The sequence below is a fragment of the Camellia sinensis genome, chromosome 7 (genome assembly GCF_055761805.1).
Source record: "Camellia sinensis isolate YWXY chromosome 7, ASM5576180v1, whole genome shotgun sequence".
In the NCBI taxonomy this organism is placed as follows: domain Eukaryota; kingdom Viridiplantae; phylum Streptophyta; class Magnoliopsida; order Ericales; family Theaceae; genus Camellia; species Camellia sinensis.
This window is the reverse complement of record NC_138967.1, coordinates 90,844,587-90,861,202: the sequence shown is the minus strand read 5'-3', so window position 1 is coordinate 90,861,202 and position 16,616 is coordinate 90,844,587. Positions and strand designations below refer to the sequence as shown.

The following is a 16,616-nucleotide window of genomic DNA, read 5'->3' as shown; positions in this document are numbered from 1 at the left end:
GGGTCGAACAGTGGTATCTAGTGATAGCCGCTATAAGCGTCCAGAAAGCTCATATGCTCATGTCCTGCTATTGAGTCTACCAGTTGATCAATGCGAGGCAAATGAAAGCTATCCGTGAGACAAGCTCTGTTTAGGCAGGTGAAGTCAACGCAGACTCTTCATTTTCCGTTCTTCTTTTTAACTACAACTGTGTTGGACAGCCATTGTGGGTACTGAACTTCTCGAATCGCCCTCAATGCTAGGAGTTTGTCGACCTCGGCAATTACTACTTCAGTGTGCTCAACTGAGAATCTTCGACTTTTCTACACAATAGGCCGTGCGGAAGGGTTGATGTTGAGTTTATGGCAAGCAAAATCTTGATTCAACCCTGGAGTATCATACGTTGACCATGCAAATACCTCCATATTCTCCCTTAGCAAATCCAGCAGTTGAAGTTTCTCATCAGTGCCTACCGAGGTACCGATAAGGAAATACTTTTCTGGATCATCCTCTTTTACTAGGACTTTCTCAAAATCCTCTACTATCTTTTCCGCTAGGGTTCCTCCGACATCCTCCAAGACTAGTTGTTCGGTTATTTAAACTGTATGTGCCCAATTGTAGTGTTGTTTAGCCTTCATAACTGCCATGAAGTAATGTTTTGACGCAACTTGGTCCCCTGAGATCTGCTCTACTCCGTGTTCCATTGGAAAGCAGATAAGCTAGTGGTAGGTTGAGGGACTGCTTCCATTTGGTGAATCCAAGGACGACCGAGTATGGCATTGTAAGGAGAAGGTATATTAATAACTAGAAATTCTATTTGCATGGTCTTTGTCCTGGCCACAACTAGAAACACTATCTTGCCAAGTGGCCATTCAGGCTGTGAATTAAAGCCGACCAATAGAGCTGTCGCCGAGGTGAGGTGCTGCTGAGAGAGACCGAGCTTCCTGAACAAGTCGTAATACAATGTATTTGTTGCACTACCCTGATCTACCAGGACTCATTTTACGTCAAATCGTTTCCCAATTCCCACAGTTATAATCAGTGCATCAGTATGTGGGTGCTGAATACCTTCTAAATCCTTTCTAGTAAATGAAACAGTGCACAAGGGGGGCTTAGGTATTGTGCGTACCTTTTTCGACGCGGGCCCTATTGACATGACCTACTGAATCTACATAGCTTTGGCAATTTCTTCTTGGAGTGCCTCTTCACGCTCGTGGATCACATTTATTACCAACCGAGGAGGATGCTCAATGTTCGGTTCTGGTAGAGGGTGCCCTTGTTCGGCCACCACTTTATCCTGATCAATGTAGTCTCAGAGGTGTCTAGCAGCTACCAAGTCTTCCAAGTATTGCTTCAATGCTCTGCAATTCTGAGTCATATGTCCCCTGTCTTAGTGATAGGTGCATCTGAGCTTCTAATTGCGCCGAGCTGGATCTCCCTACATTTTTGGCAGCCAAATAAAGAATGGCTCTCTCTTGATCTTTTCCATAATATGATAGATTGGTTCCTTGAATACGGTCACAACTGCTTCATGGGATTTGGACTTGTCTACTTCATTTACTGTGAGTCCTTGGTGTTTCCCTCGATCTGCTCTTTTTTTATGCCGAGTTGTTTATTCAGTTGATGCTACCTCAATGGGGATCTGATCATCTTCGAGGCGAGCGTACTGCTCAATCCTGGCACGCAAGTCCTTCAATGCTGTGGCCGAGCACTTGGTAAGTGATTGTCTCAGCTTACTTTCCGAGCACAGACCGTGTTTAAAAGACATCACGGCCATCTATTCACTGCAAACGTTTTGCTCCAGGTCATTATACTCCTCTCAATACCTCCTAGCATAATTACGCAGTGTTTCTTCATGTTCCTTTCAGAGGCTGAACAGTGTATCTGGCTCTTTCGGGATCTTAGTGTTGGAGAAGAACCTGGCCAAGAACTCTTCAGAGAGCTGCTTCTAGTCGTAAATCGATCCGACAGGGAGACGATCGAACCATCGAAGTTCAGATTCTCCCAAGCTGGACGAAAAGACTTTGCACATCAGTGCCTCGTCTCGGCTCCATAAGGACATCATATGCCGATAATGGCTGATATGCGTCAGTGGGTCTGACTTCCCATCGTATGACGTGAACTTTGATGGAGTGAATTTCTTAGGAGGTCTCATGGCCTCAATTTCTAGGGAAAATTGAGAGGAGATGAGCCGATCCAATGCTCGATGTTCTCTCAAATGGATAGTACGGTCAAGGTGATCTCGTCGTTGCTCATTTTGTCTGTTGCCAATCAGCCAAGTACGGAGATCCTAAGGAGGGTACTCTGTCTGCTGACTAGCTATTTTCTGCCTCTCAGCCATTCTCCGGTGTGAGCCATGGTTGTGGCTACTCGCTGCCTCACTTTATACTGGGATTGGCTGGCTTTGCTGCCCAGACTCATTTCTAGGAACCTTCTTCACTGGTGGTTCTCGGGATGGGTTTCTCTGTTGCAGGCGAAAAGGCTCTGCGTCAGTCCTCTTCTCCGTCGGGTCACCCATCACCTTTTTAAGTTGTGCTTTTAGTTCCTGTATCTCCATTCCCATAGAGTCAAGGATTCGATCCCTGTAATCCTTCTCTAGTAAAAAATGATGAGAAGAACCTCCAGCGAAGGACAATCGATGCTCAATAGATTCGAGAGTCCGATTGTTGTTTCTGGTTTGTTCTTCCAAGACTGTCAGGAGTGCCAAGCCTTTATCCTTTGTCTCCTCCGTTTGTGGAGTCAATGCCAAATGTGGGATATCCTCAATCCCCATTGCCAGAATCAAGCGTAGAACTCGAAGGCAAAGTCGTCCACGTTCACTGCACCAATTGTGCATACCGAATACCGCACTAGATGATTGTGGATCAGAGCTCCGCACTTGATTCAGTATCCTGTAGCAATGAGCACTGTTAGAGCTGCCCGGCCGAGGCTGGCCGGATAACCCCTCCGGTGTGGGAATGAGTAATCGGAGAAGATGAAAGGTACTCTCTAAGTGTAGAGAGTAGTGTTTTCGTGTCTATGGTTTAGCTTAGGTCAGTTACCTTCAATGTGAAGTCAGTGTAGTTTATATAGAACTCCTTACTTGTTACCCAAGATGGTTTCATGGAGCTCTGCTGTTGCAAAGTTTCCTTTAGCATTCCTCAAGATCGGGGACCACCTGTTAGTTATCAAGGGATGTATATACTCATTGTAACCATGCTTGTAACAGATCACATTCCTTTGATCAACTGTTTCCGTGATCCTAGGGAGAGGGGACTAGCTGAGGTGTCACCCTCCATGTGCATGCATTAATTCACAGCTTCTACGTTTCTCTTTTAGGTTCTTCTAGCTCGGTGTCGTCGTGCCTCGTCTCGGCCCTCTTATGAGATTGTTTGTAGGGATGGGTTGGCCTAGTAGGATATCTTTATATGAGCTCGGCCTCTTCTGGGTTCGGTCCAAGGATCAGATTCTACAATTCGGCCCAACCCAACATTGTGGCTAGACTAACCTTTTCACTACAGGTTGGGCCCAAGTGCTTGAGGACTTTGGTGGATTATTGATGATGTAACTGGGCTAATCTAACTGGCCCACTTGTTTACCTTGCTCCTCGGGACTTGAGTCTAATGGATTGGGCTGGCCCAAGGCTTGGATCCAACCCATTTTATATTTAGTCCATTCACTATGCACTCAACCCACTAATAGGATTTCACATACATTGGAACTTTTTAAAATGTTTTTAGTATGGACAGTTAAAAAAGGAAAAAGGAAAAAAGAAAAAAGAAAAAGATAGAACAGTCTAAGCACATCCTTTGTAGCAGTTTCATACTTTTGACATAGGAAAAGTAAAATCTCACTTTGCAATATATCATTTTGTAAAAATTGAACTTTGGCCTTGTAAGATAAAAAATTACACTTTGCACTTTACAATTTTGTAAAAGCTTCAATTTGCATTCTTAAATTTGAAAGTTATTGGAGATTATAATGCAAACCAAGGGCAGAAAATTCACCCCAAAAAAAGAAAAAAAAAAAAAAGAGAGCAAAACTGCAACTTTTTACATAATTATTAGATGCAAATTATTATTATTTTTTTTTATTTTACGATGTGCAAAGTGTAACGTTTACAAAATTATAAATCGCAAATTAAACTTTATAGTTGTACAAGAAAAGTACGACTTCTACATAATTGTAAGGAAGGAGGGCTGTCGATTTGGAGAGGGGACCGGATAAGAAGGGATTACAATGAGGTGCCATGGAAAAAGGGCCAATGGTAACATAGAAAGCAACACTGGTTAGGTAAGGATTTGCAGAGAGAGAAGAGATGAGGATGACGGAAATGATAATTTGGTAATTTCATAAAAAAATTCCCACCATTTTATTATTATTTTGCTTCATTCCATTTGTTGTGTAATTACTTTAATTACTTTAGATTTCTTATTAATTTGTAATTATATTTTATCTTCATTTCAATAATTTGAAAATTTTCCTAAAATAAATGGCTGTTAATCATTAAAACAATATTTTTTTTTTTTTTTATACCACTCATTAAGACATCAGTGAATTTGTTGTAAGTTAAATTAATACAAGAAGATGTTCATACTTGTCCTTAAACTCAAACATCTCTCTAAAACCAAAGTTCATTTACATTTAACCCTCGTTGGGAAAGCGACCGGTTTAGTTAAAAAGTTAAAAAATTACTAAAAATATCAAAAAGCCAACAATCTATACCAAAAAATTAAAGATTCTTTTTTCTCTCTACTTTTTGCACATTTTTTTCTTAAAAAATCAAAAAATCATCCCAAACATACTAATTTTTTTTACATCATATTTTAATCGAAAAATTAAAAAATTACTAAAAAAATATGTTCCCAAACGAGGTCTTACTTAACTACCACTGCTCTCAAATCATTCTTACTAAGGTAAATAAAAATGCCCGTCTAACTAAAATGCATCAATGCACAGAGATAGTAAACAAAGATCATATTTTTAAGTCACCATTGTTAAGAGTAGTGTCTGAAAATACTAGAGCAATAATACAGATAGGTAAGAATTTGCATTTTAAAATTTCATAAATGACGTTGGGCTCTGTAATTTGCCTAAATTTTTCTTTAAAAATTAAAATAAAAAAAATCATTTTACAATGGTATTTTGTTTTCCTTGTAAAAAAACAATAGAGGGTGATGATGATAGTGACGGTAATGGTAATGGTTATGAAAATAGTGAAGCACATTTTCAAGATAATTGGTAAGGTACATGATTTCTGTTTTTAATTGTTTTCAAAACAAGGCTTAAAAATGAAAATTGAAAATTGCATTTTCACTAATTACAAAAACTAGTACAAAAGCATATGACATCTGATGATCCGGCCAGATCTGCTTCACTACTAAGGCTTGTTTTGAAAAGATGGTAAAAAATGACTTTTTGACTTTTAATCAAGTTTTTGATTTTTTTAAACAAATAATTTGAGAAGTTGATAAAAAGTTACTTTTGACTTCTTTTATAAATATTTGTTTATGATGTCAAATCACAATAAAATGACCAAACTATCCCCATTAATTTAAAATATTTACAACTTCACTCATGTAACACATTTTGACCCATAAGGGGTAGAATTATAATTTCACCAGTAGCTAAAAACCAACTTCCCAAATGAAAAAAAAAATGCAAAAAAACTAACTTTTAACTTTTGTTACAAACCAAAAAAAGTGACTAAAAGCCAACTTTTCCCAAAATAGCCCTAAGACTAGAAATGGGGAGATATCCTCATTTTAGTATTATCAATGACTGACAGCGCTATATAAACCAGTCAACATTTTAATCACAAAATAGTTCCTGCAAGTTTCAAAACTCATAATAATGTTGTGACAAATAAATTTGTAAACAGTGAATTTCGAGTTTTGTTTATACGTTGTTGCAATCTTATGCATTGAAATTGAAATGAAATAGAGGAGATGATTTCTTGCCAGAAATGAAGAGTATCTATCACAATCCTGCAGCAGCAGAACAGTAAATGTAAAAAAACCTAATTCCTATTTCGAACTCTCTGGGGAACAAACAAAATTTTCATGTTTTATAGAAACAAATAAAAAATAAAATAAGAAGACACATGAAACAGCCCGAGAACCTGAAGAACCTAGAATTACCCCACTTTCCACAGCCTATTTTCATCCACCCTTTTTTCCTTCTTTTTTTTTTTTTTTTTGTTGCAGTGTTTCTTTTTCACTGAATCAATATAGAAATATCTCCATTTGTACATTGTACATAATGTATAAATGGGCTTTCATACTGGAGAAATTTATTGAGAAATTTTGAGCTTCTTAATGCTGTGTTTGGTTGGAGGATTTGAGGAGCGATTTGAAAAGAGAAAGAAAAAAGTTAGGTGAAATATGAATAAAATATACTTACATTTCACCTAGTTTCACACAAATTTTCTCTTTTCCTTTCCAAATCCCTCCCAAAATCCCCCAACCAAACACAACATAAAAGACTCTTTAAAGGAACATTCAAGACCTTGCTCTCTCTCAACCTCTGCACTCAAATAAAACTTAGTAGGCCATTTACCTAGTGGAGTGTTAAATCTTATTACATTGGGAGAGTGGCCGAACCGTACAGACTTAGCCTCCAGACTTTTTTTAGCACAAAAGTAGAGAATGATAAACTGCAAGACAATAAATTGGTTACAAAAAATAAAAGTTCTGATCTGTGGAAAAAGTTGAACTTGTTTGGTTAGATAAGCTGCCACAGTTTTTTATTGTGCAAATATCCAGAATGCTCTCAAAAGTTATAATTAAGACAAATGAGATGGGTCTCTTAAGTCCATAAATATTTAAGGGTTTCGAATATAAGCAAAACAAATAAATAAAGAAAATTGTAGCTTCAGAAAAGCTCACTTTTTTTGGTTAAACAAGCAAAAATAGTCGAATAAATTATAATTTAAAATAAGAACTGAACACCATTAGTCAACCTTCTTAAAACAAATGAACTAGACAAGTTAACATGTAAGTGTTACCAAACAGGGCAAAAGGACATTGAGGATGCCTATTCTGGACATGTGTATTTACATTCCAAGCCATTCAGTAGAAACATAAATGAGCTAAATACCAGAAATAAATGAGCTCAGTGATTTCTTTCCCTTTTCCTTCGAGTGGGGGTAGAACCAGGAAATAACCTTTGCTTGCTTTTAGGAAGGAACATAGAAAATAAGTTCAATAAAGGATTCTAAGAAATCTAACCTCGTCAAAGCCAAAATTGTGAAATCATTAGACATCAATTTAGTTGCAATCTGTTGTAGTGATCTGCAGCTATTGATAATGATTGTATAGAAACAGAGAAGCCCGGACCCATCTGCATTAATAAGGTAGAAAAATACAATGACGCAAGCAATAAATTGAACAGTATACACAGGGCAAGCAACAATGATTTAAGGACAGCTAATAAGCATCGGAAAAGCTATTTACTCTACCATTTAAAAATAATTTATTATGTATTTTACAAATGCAACAGATCAATGTTTAAAATCTTAATTTGACTTTGCTAGTTGACTCCACCCAATTAGAAAGAGTTACTTGAGGGGAACACAACACTCTTCAAGTTTTTGTTCCAACTCTGTTGACTTGCTGCGTCAGCAAATACTAAACCAAGTTGAGTAGCCCAACACATACATCAATTAAAAAACAAAGAACATGGTTCATTAAAGTTTCAAAATCATTAAACCAGGTCGAGTAGCTCAATAGATAAATCATTTAAAAAACAAAGAATACGGCTCTTTAAAGTTTCAGAATCGTTTGATGGATATATTACTTTCTCAAAACTTTCTTAGGCAACTTAATCAACCATTGCTAATCAAGAATAAAAAATTTATCTAGTTCAAAACTAAAAGAACCATTATAATGAATAAATGAAGAATACAACAAAATCAAAACCAGGCTGTGGTTTTGACCAGTGTTTTAAAAGGCATGCCTAAGCGCGTGCTTGGGTGCACCTAACACGCCTCGGACAGCTTGAGGCAGTGCACTGTAGGAAAGGCGCATCTGAGGTGCACACCTTAGGCTCAGGCGCGAGCACGGCGCATGCCTCATGCACTTCACTTAAAATTTTCCTTCATCCTTATTTTGTGTGTGTAGCCACAAGGAATCACAGCCCCTTTAACATTATATGTAAATACGTACTTTGAGCCCCAATTTTCATATCAAAAAATGCCCTAGGCATTGAGCAAAAGCTTTAGAATTACAAGATGGATATGACTTCGGGATTCTTTTCAATGTACTGAATTATGACAGTTTCGGGTCAATGATTCAATCTATCGGACAATTTGGTCCAGATTTAAAATCAAAACTACTAAGTTACTATATGGTGCGAGTTCCTTATCTCAAACAAGAAGTGAATTATGCCAATAAATTGATGAAGGAAGACAGATAGTATTATGTAAAGTAAGGTTGACTGTTATATTTGAGAAATTTTCGAAATGTTGAATTTTATTTTTATGGTTTTTGGAATATTGAATGTCCTATGTTTTTTTGAAATTCTAGAAACATTTTTTTATTGAAATCTTTGCCTGTATTACAATTTCGCATATCTTCTACAACTTGTGCCTTGCGTGCCTCACTTTGGTGACGAATGCGCCTCACCTTGCGCCTCATGCTTAGGCTCCAAGAGACCTTAGCACCTCAATGCACCTAGAGCTTTTCTAAACACTGGTTTTGACGCATTACCTTTCTATTTCATCATACTTTCATGCAGTATTTTAATGAAAAAGTAAATTTTAAAAAGTAACTTGACCTTTTTATCTCAAAAAAAAAAAAAGGGGTTGAATCGTTAAGTTGACACAACAAATGACATTTTGAGTCAAGTCCAATGATCGAGCTGAGATGAACAAAAGCTGAATAAAGGGAAAGAGAAGGGGAAAGAAATACAAAATTAAAGCTGAATCTGTGTTTTATCCAGTTCTCATTCATATCAAAAAGCTGAATAAGAAAGTTGCGAGGAAAGCACCAAAAGAGGATGCTGCCCATGTGCAATCTCAAAAAGACAACATATTAAGAAGCCATCTATCAATCGCTTACGGTTACTACTAAAAAATCCAACTATACATAAGGGAACAAAATTCTACCTGTCAACTTTAAAAGAGGTTCCTCCATTCCTTCAAAAAACCTACGACTCGGTTCTGCCCAAAACAAATACAGTGTAGCATAAGGTTCATAATACATCAAGAAAATCCGTGTGGTATCTGTATGCTGTTTAGCTCATCTAGCTAAAACAAGGCTAAAATCATCATCCAAAGATCTCTAGCCACATTCCAAAGAAAAATATGATTGACCAACTCTGTCCAGTGAACACAAACAACACCAATTCACCATAACATGGCACCTGCCAAGCATATTATCAATAGTGAGGAGTGGACCTTCTGATGCACCAACATCAAACAAAGAACCCTACTTCAAATGTGCTTTTAGGAATCAAATCCATTTCCAGGGGAAAGATGAATTGTAATGCTGCACCAAACCCATCTCATAGAATCATCACATCACCAATTTTAAGTACCTTACAAACTCTTATCAGACTCTTGAACTCTATGACCAACCAATGTTGCAAATCTCTTCTAAGAGATATGTTTCTCAAAGGGAAATGCTATGGCATGAACCCCCTTAAAGGTGCATAGTACACCCTGTGCACATTGTTACGTACTTTTTTGGTACATGTTACAAATCTGTGGCATATGTTATGCAATCTTTTGGTGGAGTTATGAAAATATGTGGTTTCTTAAATGAAGTTACAACAATTTGTGATATAGTTACGAAATTCTTACGTCATGTAGTGAATATCGTAGAGTAACCCTATCTCAAAACACATATTGCCCCTCCCTTCAACAACAATCAACCATGAGAACATCCCCATCAACCATAATACAAAATAGAGCCAATAAAGACACCTTTAACTTCTCTCACCAACAACATAAACGCCAAAATTTCACACTCCTCCCAAACAACCAATGTAATATTGTTTAACAACACATCCCATCCTTCTCAAATTCCATCCAAAGGCTCTTATTGTAAAACCTAGAAACTTCCATGTATGTTCAATTCCTCGACAAGCCACCATACTTCAATGAAACCACCGTCAAAGATCTAGCATGCTTACGAGTAAATCGCCAAAGCCAATTCCTCATAAGTTTGTGGTAAAAAAATCTTGGACCTTCTACTGCCAAAGCCACCCTCTCTGAAATCTCAACCATTTGTCCCCAAACAATATCCCAAATCACCAAATGATATTTAAAACCTCAACCATTTGTCTCCAAAGAAAATCTCTTTGTAACTTTCCAAGCCTTCAGCAACCAAAGCAAGGATGGTGAACAAAGACAAAGTATGTGGGCCAACTCACAAGTGTTCTTCTAATCCACATAAGATACCCCTTTGAACAAGTATTGCCACTTCCATCAAATCCATATCCAGTACGCCTTGATGGAAAACCCAAATAAGGACCCTAGGGGAGTTAACACTACCTTTTGGTTGATTATGATTTAGTGAGATACTTGTGGAGTTCATTGCTTTGAATTTTTGGTGTATCCTTTTTTCATAAGCAAATTTTATTAAAAAGAAAAACAGACATCTTCAAGGGGGCAAACCCTGTACACTCGAAAGGTCAAGGACTATAATCTATACATTCATTGGCACATAGAAATGACCTATAAACTGCACAAACGAAGAAACAACAATCATCTATTAAACCGGGGGGAGGGGGGAGGTTGTAGCGATCCTGGTTTTCCCCTTTCTTTTTTTTTTTATTCCGGACTCGGTTCCGTGGTTGATGGTTGTTGTCTATGTTGCATTTCCATCCTTTAACTCTTAGTAAGTGAGTTTAGAAATGTTTTGGGTGTGTTTTGAACAGGTTGGTTGAGCTTTGTTCTCAAGTGTTGTTGCCCAGGTTTTAGATGATCCGCTCGAGCGGAGTCCACATACTTTCAGTATTTTGTGCCTCTGCAAAACTTCTACAGGTGCGTTTTTCACACTCGAGCGGGCCTCTTGGCGTTGGCACTCGAGCGGATGTGCAATGTCTGTAAAAGTACTAGATAAGTGAAATCTACGCTCGAGCGGGCTTTCTTTTGTGCTCAAGCGGGTGTGTTTTGTTTTTGTGTCTTGGCGCTCGAGCGGGTTCAGTTTTTGTGTTTGACGCTCGAGCGTCCTATTCTCCACTCGAGCGGATCATACGTATATCATATCTGGACTGTGATATTTCGAATCACTTTTTACACTCTCTCTCTCTCCTACTTTTCAAAACCCTATTTTGAGAACCTCTCTCTCTAGAACACACCTTCCCTCTAGGATTTGATCTAGTTTGAGCGATCTTCCACCCTAGTGCCTTTGTCAAAAGTGTAAAGCTCGGTGTGGGCTTCCTATCAATCCGAAAATCTTAAGGTTGGAAGCATTTCAAAATTCTTCATCTTCTCCATTTGAGCTCCAAATTTGAGGTAGGGATTTCCTTGTTCTTTTACAATGCTTCGTCTACAGATAGACATGTGATAGTTTTGTATTACATGAAAATTATATCCATGTTGGGTTTGTTTGAAAACCATGGGGATGAACCTAGGGTTGGTTGTTTGAAAATGGGTTTGTTATCATTGATGGTGATTTGGACTAATTGGGGTGTAAATTAGTATGTTAATGTTGATAGAAGAAAAAGCCCTAATTTATATTTGATTTGATAAATTAAAAGGGGTTTTGTACTTTGGGCCAATACATATGTATTTTGGGTCTCAAATGAGATTATTGTTAATTGTTGTTGGTATTTGAGCCCCTTTTGGGTCAATGTTAAGAAAGAGGGAGAAAGCCCTAATTTTTTATGAATTAATTTGCATAATTGATTTGGAAAATTATGAGAAGAACGGTATTGGTTTTATGAAATGAAAATGGGGTTTTGGAATTGGAAAATCCTGGAAGTCAATCTTGGAAATGGGAAATGAAATGTTAACTCTATGTGAGTTTTAGAAAATGAATATGAGAATTGAATTGTTGTATCTTGAATGTTAAATACGCACATTTGGGAAAAATTGTTGTTGGATTTAAGATCTCATAAGAATTGAGTTTTTATAATAGATGTACTAAAATCATGCATCTAGAGATTCTGTCCTTGGTCATCGATGGAGGATGACATGGTTGTGTTGAATTGTCGTGTATGCATTACACCTGTGTTGATTGAACATTGTATGTAATGAAGTGCTATTGTACATTATATATGTATAAATTGTTAGGGAGGAGAAAGGGAATGTACTCCAGTGTGTGGGAGGAGATAGGGGATGTAATCCACGCATACTTATGTGTTCATATACTTTAACACATTGCTTATATATTTTGATAGTTTATGTGTACGTATTACACTTGTTGGTTATACTCTATTGTATGGTGATTCTTGGTGTTATACCCTGCGCTTATAATCAGAGGTACCGTTACCTTCCTGCTCGACCGGCTATATGCACAGCTAGCACCTGGAGAACTGACTGCGCTGAGAATAGAAGGTACCACACCCTTCCAGCTAGCGCCTGGTAAAATGGCATATTTTTGTTAGAGTTGTATCATTGGCTTACTGTGCATATAGCCGGTAGAGCAGAGTTTTTATTGTTTTGTCTCAGTGTATCTGAGTATATCATAGATTGTGATGGTTATAGTTTAGGAGGGCCTAGTTGCCTCAATTGTTAATTTTATACATGTTGGTGAACTGTTATCTCCCTTTTATTGAAGGCATGCATGTATAGTTATGGATGTATTGAAAACAAACCAAAATGCCATTGTGAGATTTTGGAAAAATGTGAAGAAAAAATTGGGTATTTGAAAGTATATTTTGAAAAAGGGAATATCTGTTGTAAGTATGGAAAATGTGAGAAAGATAATGGGCTTAGAGAAATTGGTTTCCTAAGAAGTTGTTATTGTTGTAAAAGTTTGGGAACAAGGGTTAATGAAATGAAATGAAAGATGAATCGTTTATAGTGCTGAATGGATTGACTGTTTTGAGAAAAGCTTATACTTATGTATACTTTTGTATAAACTGCCATATTATTATTCTAGTACAAGATTGAGCATTCATGATCATAGCTATCTGTAAATTGTTATTGTTGAGAATCATGTAGAGCTCCCTACTGGACTATATGTTCATCCCACATTGTTGAATCTTTTTCAGGTGTTAAGCAGGATGTGTTACAAGATGTGGATCTTCTTACTTGTTGGCCACGGGGCCTCTTTTGTGTTGGCAGAATGCCATATATGTAAAAAGGTTACACCCTTCTTTGATTCTTTAATGATGTACGCCTTCGGGCATTTTATTCAGTATGCTCATGTTGTATTTAATTTGCAATCGGATGAGAGAATTGTTATTTACTTCTATTCATGGGACTGAAGAGTTTATTTCCGCGTGTTATCTCTGAACTTGAATTAAGCTAATGAATTTGGTAATGACTTCGAGTAATAAAAAGTGGGGCGTGACAGGAGGGGGGGGGGGGAGGGGGGGAGGGGGAATAGAGAAAGATCTTTTCAATTTACTAACAGGAAGCTCTATACCATCAAAGCACATCCTGTTACATTCCCTATTAACTGTCCCAAAAAAAAAAATAAAGCTACAGTCTGCCATGCCTTCTTCCCAACTTCTTCATGATTTACCATGTTAAAAATCATTGTGTATATCTTTACAGTTTATATGATTGATGTGTTCATACCTTACAATTCATTGAACATATTTTGAACTAAAAAATTTAATTAAAAATCAAATTAAAAAATTGGTAACCTTCTTTACGAGTTTGGCCTATTCAACCCCTTCAAGGTACAAACTTGTGTGCTTCCACTATTTGAAACCCTTTAGTAACCCAACCCCTGATCAACAAGAGCAATGACCTTCCAAAAGTCCACAAGACTCTGCAGAAAGTCTCCAACTAAAATCATTTATGTTGTCCATGAAACAAAGCAGGGGAGAACAAGAATATACTAAAGGTGTGGGGCACAAGCAATAGAAGAAGAAAGGAAGAATGGTGACTATAATTACAGTTCTGCGCATTCATGATTGAGATGTGTCAAGGATGGGAAAAGCTATGAGACTTCCTCCACTAGACTTGGCAGGCACCAACAACCGTCACTTAGGGAATTCTATCTCAAAAAATTTACATGGTTGCCATTGACCAAAGAAAGCTACATACCCTCAATAAGAAAACATCTTTCACATCTTTGACCACCACAAAATCCATTGCAAAAGAACATTGACAAACAACTGTATCTCCCTTCCTCGAAGTTCCACCCACCTGTGATAATACCTTAGTCGAAGCATCAATCCTTAAGAAGCAACCTGCCGACCTCATCCTTCACAACCTTCATCATCTGAAACTTGCTATTGGCCCCCAAAAACAAATAATTTCCCAGAAAGAGAAGAAGACATCTTAATTGTTAGAATGGGCTCCTATCTCCCCGTCTTATACAACTCAGAAATCTAGAAAAACCTTTTACTACAATAAGGAACTTTAGCTGATCTATAAATAAATAAAAACAAACCACAAGGCCCTCCAAAACTTGGTCTTATGTTAGTTGAAATAAAATGTGAGTTGCACCTCCTCTGCATAAGAAAGTCCACCAGCACCACTCAGACCTTGGATTGTATACTACCTTTGCCTACAGCGTTTTTGTTGGCCACCCATTTACCCCTCACTACTCAAGTACTTTGTTAGCAGTCTTACCCAACCCTATTTGAGTTGGCTGATTTTGAGGCCCACCGTCATGTCTTAGCGCATTAGTAATATGAGAACCCAAAGAGAATAATCCACCAGAGTCCAAAGTTCTCTCCACCTGACCACATGGCAATGCCCATTCTATACATCTAACCCCTTCCAGCCATGTTTTCTCCTTGTACAAATTTGAAAACATGTCAAGTTGCTCCCCACCTTACTACTATCACAATAATTGAGGTCAATTTGACCTCTGACCTCACAAGCCCTTCATGTGTGCTTCCCAAAAAAACCATAAAAACTTGATAGTGTAGTGTAACCAAAAAAAGACTAATACCCGATTTATGTTTTGGATTACACTTCGAAACACGGTATACTTTCATTCCAAAATGATGAATTTAGCGACCCTGAAAATATTTTCCAATATAAACCTCAAAAGTTACCTTAAGAGGAAAAATAAATCGAACATAATAAACTAAAATCTATGGACAGTAAAACTTTGATATGACAAAACATTAAAAAAAAAATGGGTCATAATGCTCATAGAAATGTGTAGTAACATGATTACTTTGAAAAACAATTATTGGATGTCTAATTGTTAAAAGAAAATTGCTCCATAAGTACTTCAATTTTAATAGTGTACTCTAAACAAGTCTAACCCTGTTGTACCACATTTTAGAGAATGTAGCTTACCACAATCCCAATCTTGTTTACGATCCACAATCCAATTAACACAGTATAGTGTGAACCAAACGCCCCAATTCCACCTAAAAGAATCTCAGAGATCCAAGGCTTGTCCTCTACTTTAATAGTAGCCAAAATCTCTTTCCTTGACCTCCTCACCAGAATGCTATCCTACTAGTGTCTTCATTCAAGTGAGTAAAGCCACAACAAGCATCCACTAAGACCCAAAACATTGCAATATTCTATAGATGGAGCAACAACCACATAAAGCTTATCAAGTGAGCATTCAGACAGTTATATCCCTTGAAGCAAAATCCCACCAATCCAAGAAAGTTGGTTTCCCTCTAAATCTCTAATCCCTTAGATTCAAGATCCTCCTTGCCTCCTCTTTAGAGGGCAAGAAGAAAGAAGAAATTTTAAAAAAAAATTAAAAAAAGAAAAAAGAGGAAAAATGCTCCATTTAGGTGAATGACTTGCACGTCGGACCACACATTCCAAAAATGATTTGCCCGTTTCATCAATCCAGCCCCCAACTCTTCCTACCAAACCTCTCTCCAAGAAAACAACCACCTCTCTGAGTTGCTCAAATCTACTATCATTGCCACCACATCCTCACCTCTGCTAGTCATTAACTCAAATGGCTTGCATAGCCAGGGCTCCATCTCAGCACCTACAGGTAGCAACTACCCCTGATCTCCTTTGACAAATCATTAATGCAAAAAAAGCTCTAAGAACCTTCAAGCAACATCCGGCTCACCTCCAGCAAACAAACAAACCTCCACTTGCTCCCCCCACCGACTAAGGTACATAGAAACTACCCCTTTAATTTTGGAGGGGTCTCAACTCCAAACATCTTCCCAGCCAAGATTTCCTTCACTATAAAACCTTCCACACCATTAGATCCTTCTTCTGCATAAGAACTTCACACAACCAACTCAACTCCTCTATCTTCAATCTATCCCAACAATTCAATTACACCTTCTCTATTAAAGCATAAAACGCAAACCATCACTGTTGTCATTGTCCTCTACGTTAATCATCAACCACCCAAATGCAACTTTAGACTAAACAAGCATCATCTCCCTCTATGCTATAGATTTCAACAACCATTTTATTTTTGGTGAGGTGATTGTGGTAGAGAAATCTACACAACCCACAACGTGGTTTGGACCAAAGTACAACTTCTGACTCCGTTAACGGTCTTTTAGAAAAAGTCTATGCTACCCTTGATTTTTATCGAAGTTTTCTCCCTATACCATAGTTGCACAATGCAAGTGCAAGGATG

The 16,616-nt window shown here is 37.6% G+C and overlaps 1 protein-coding gene across 5 annotated transcripts in view; it reads right to left on the bottom strand.

Annotated features, from left to right (window-relative positions):
- Positions 1 to 5,699: 5,699 nt before the first annotated feature.
- The window catches only part of LOC114293002 (Ribosomal protein L1p/L10e family), a 61,547-nt gene continuing 50,630 nt past the window's right edge, over positions 5,700 to 16,616 (bottom strand). The window contains exons 10-13 of one of the 5 annotated variants that reach the window (XR_003639916.2): positions 9,065 to 9,118; positions 7,188 to 7,299; positions 6,517 to 6,613; positions 5,700 to 5,945 (exon numbers count right to left, since the gene is read on the bottom strand). Coding sequence is in view for 2 of the 5 variants with exons in the window: in XM_082878655.1 (XP_082734781.1) it covers positions 7,222 to 7,299 (78 nt within the window). In the remaining 3 variants the exon portion in view is untranslated. Of the gene's footprint in view, positions 5,946 to 6,481; positions 6,614 to 6,685; positions 7,300 to 9,064; positions 9,119 to 16,616 lie in introns of those variants that run through there. The other 4 variants (XR_003639914.2, XR_014335617.1, XM_082878655.1 and 1 more) reach the window with 4 other exon arrangements.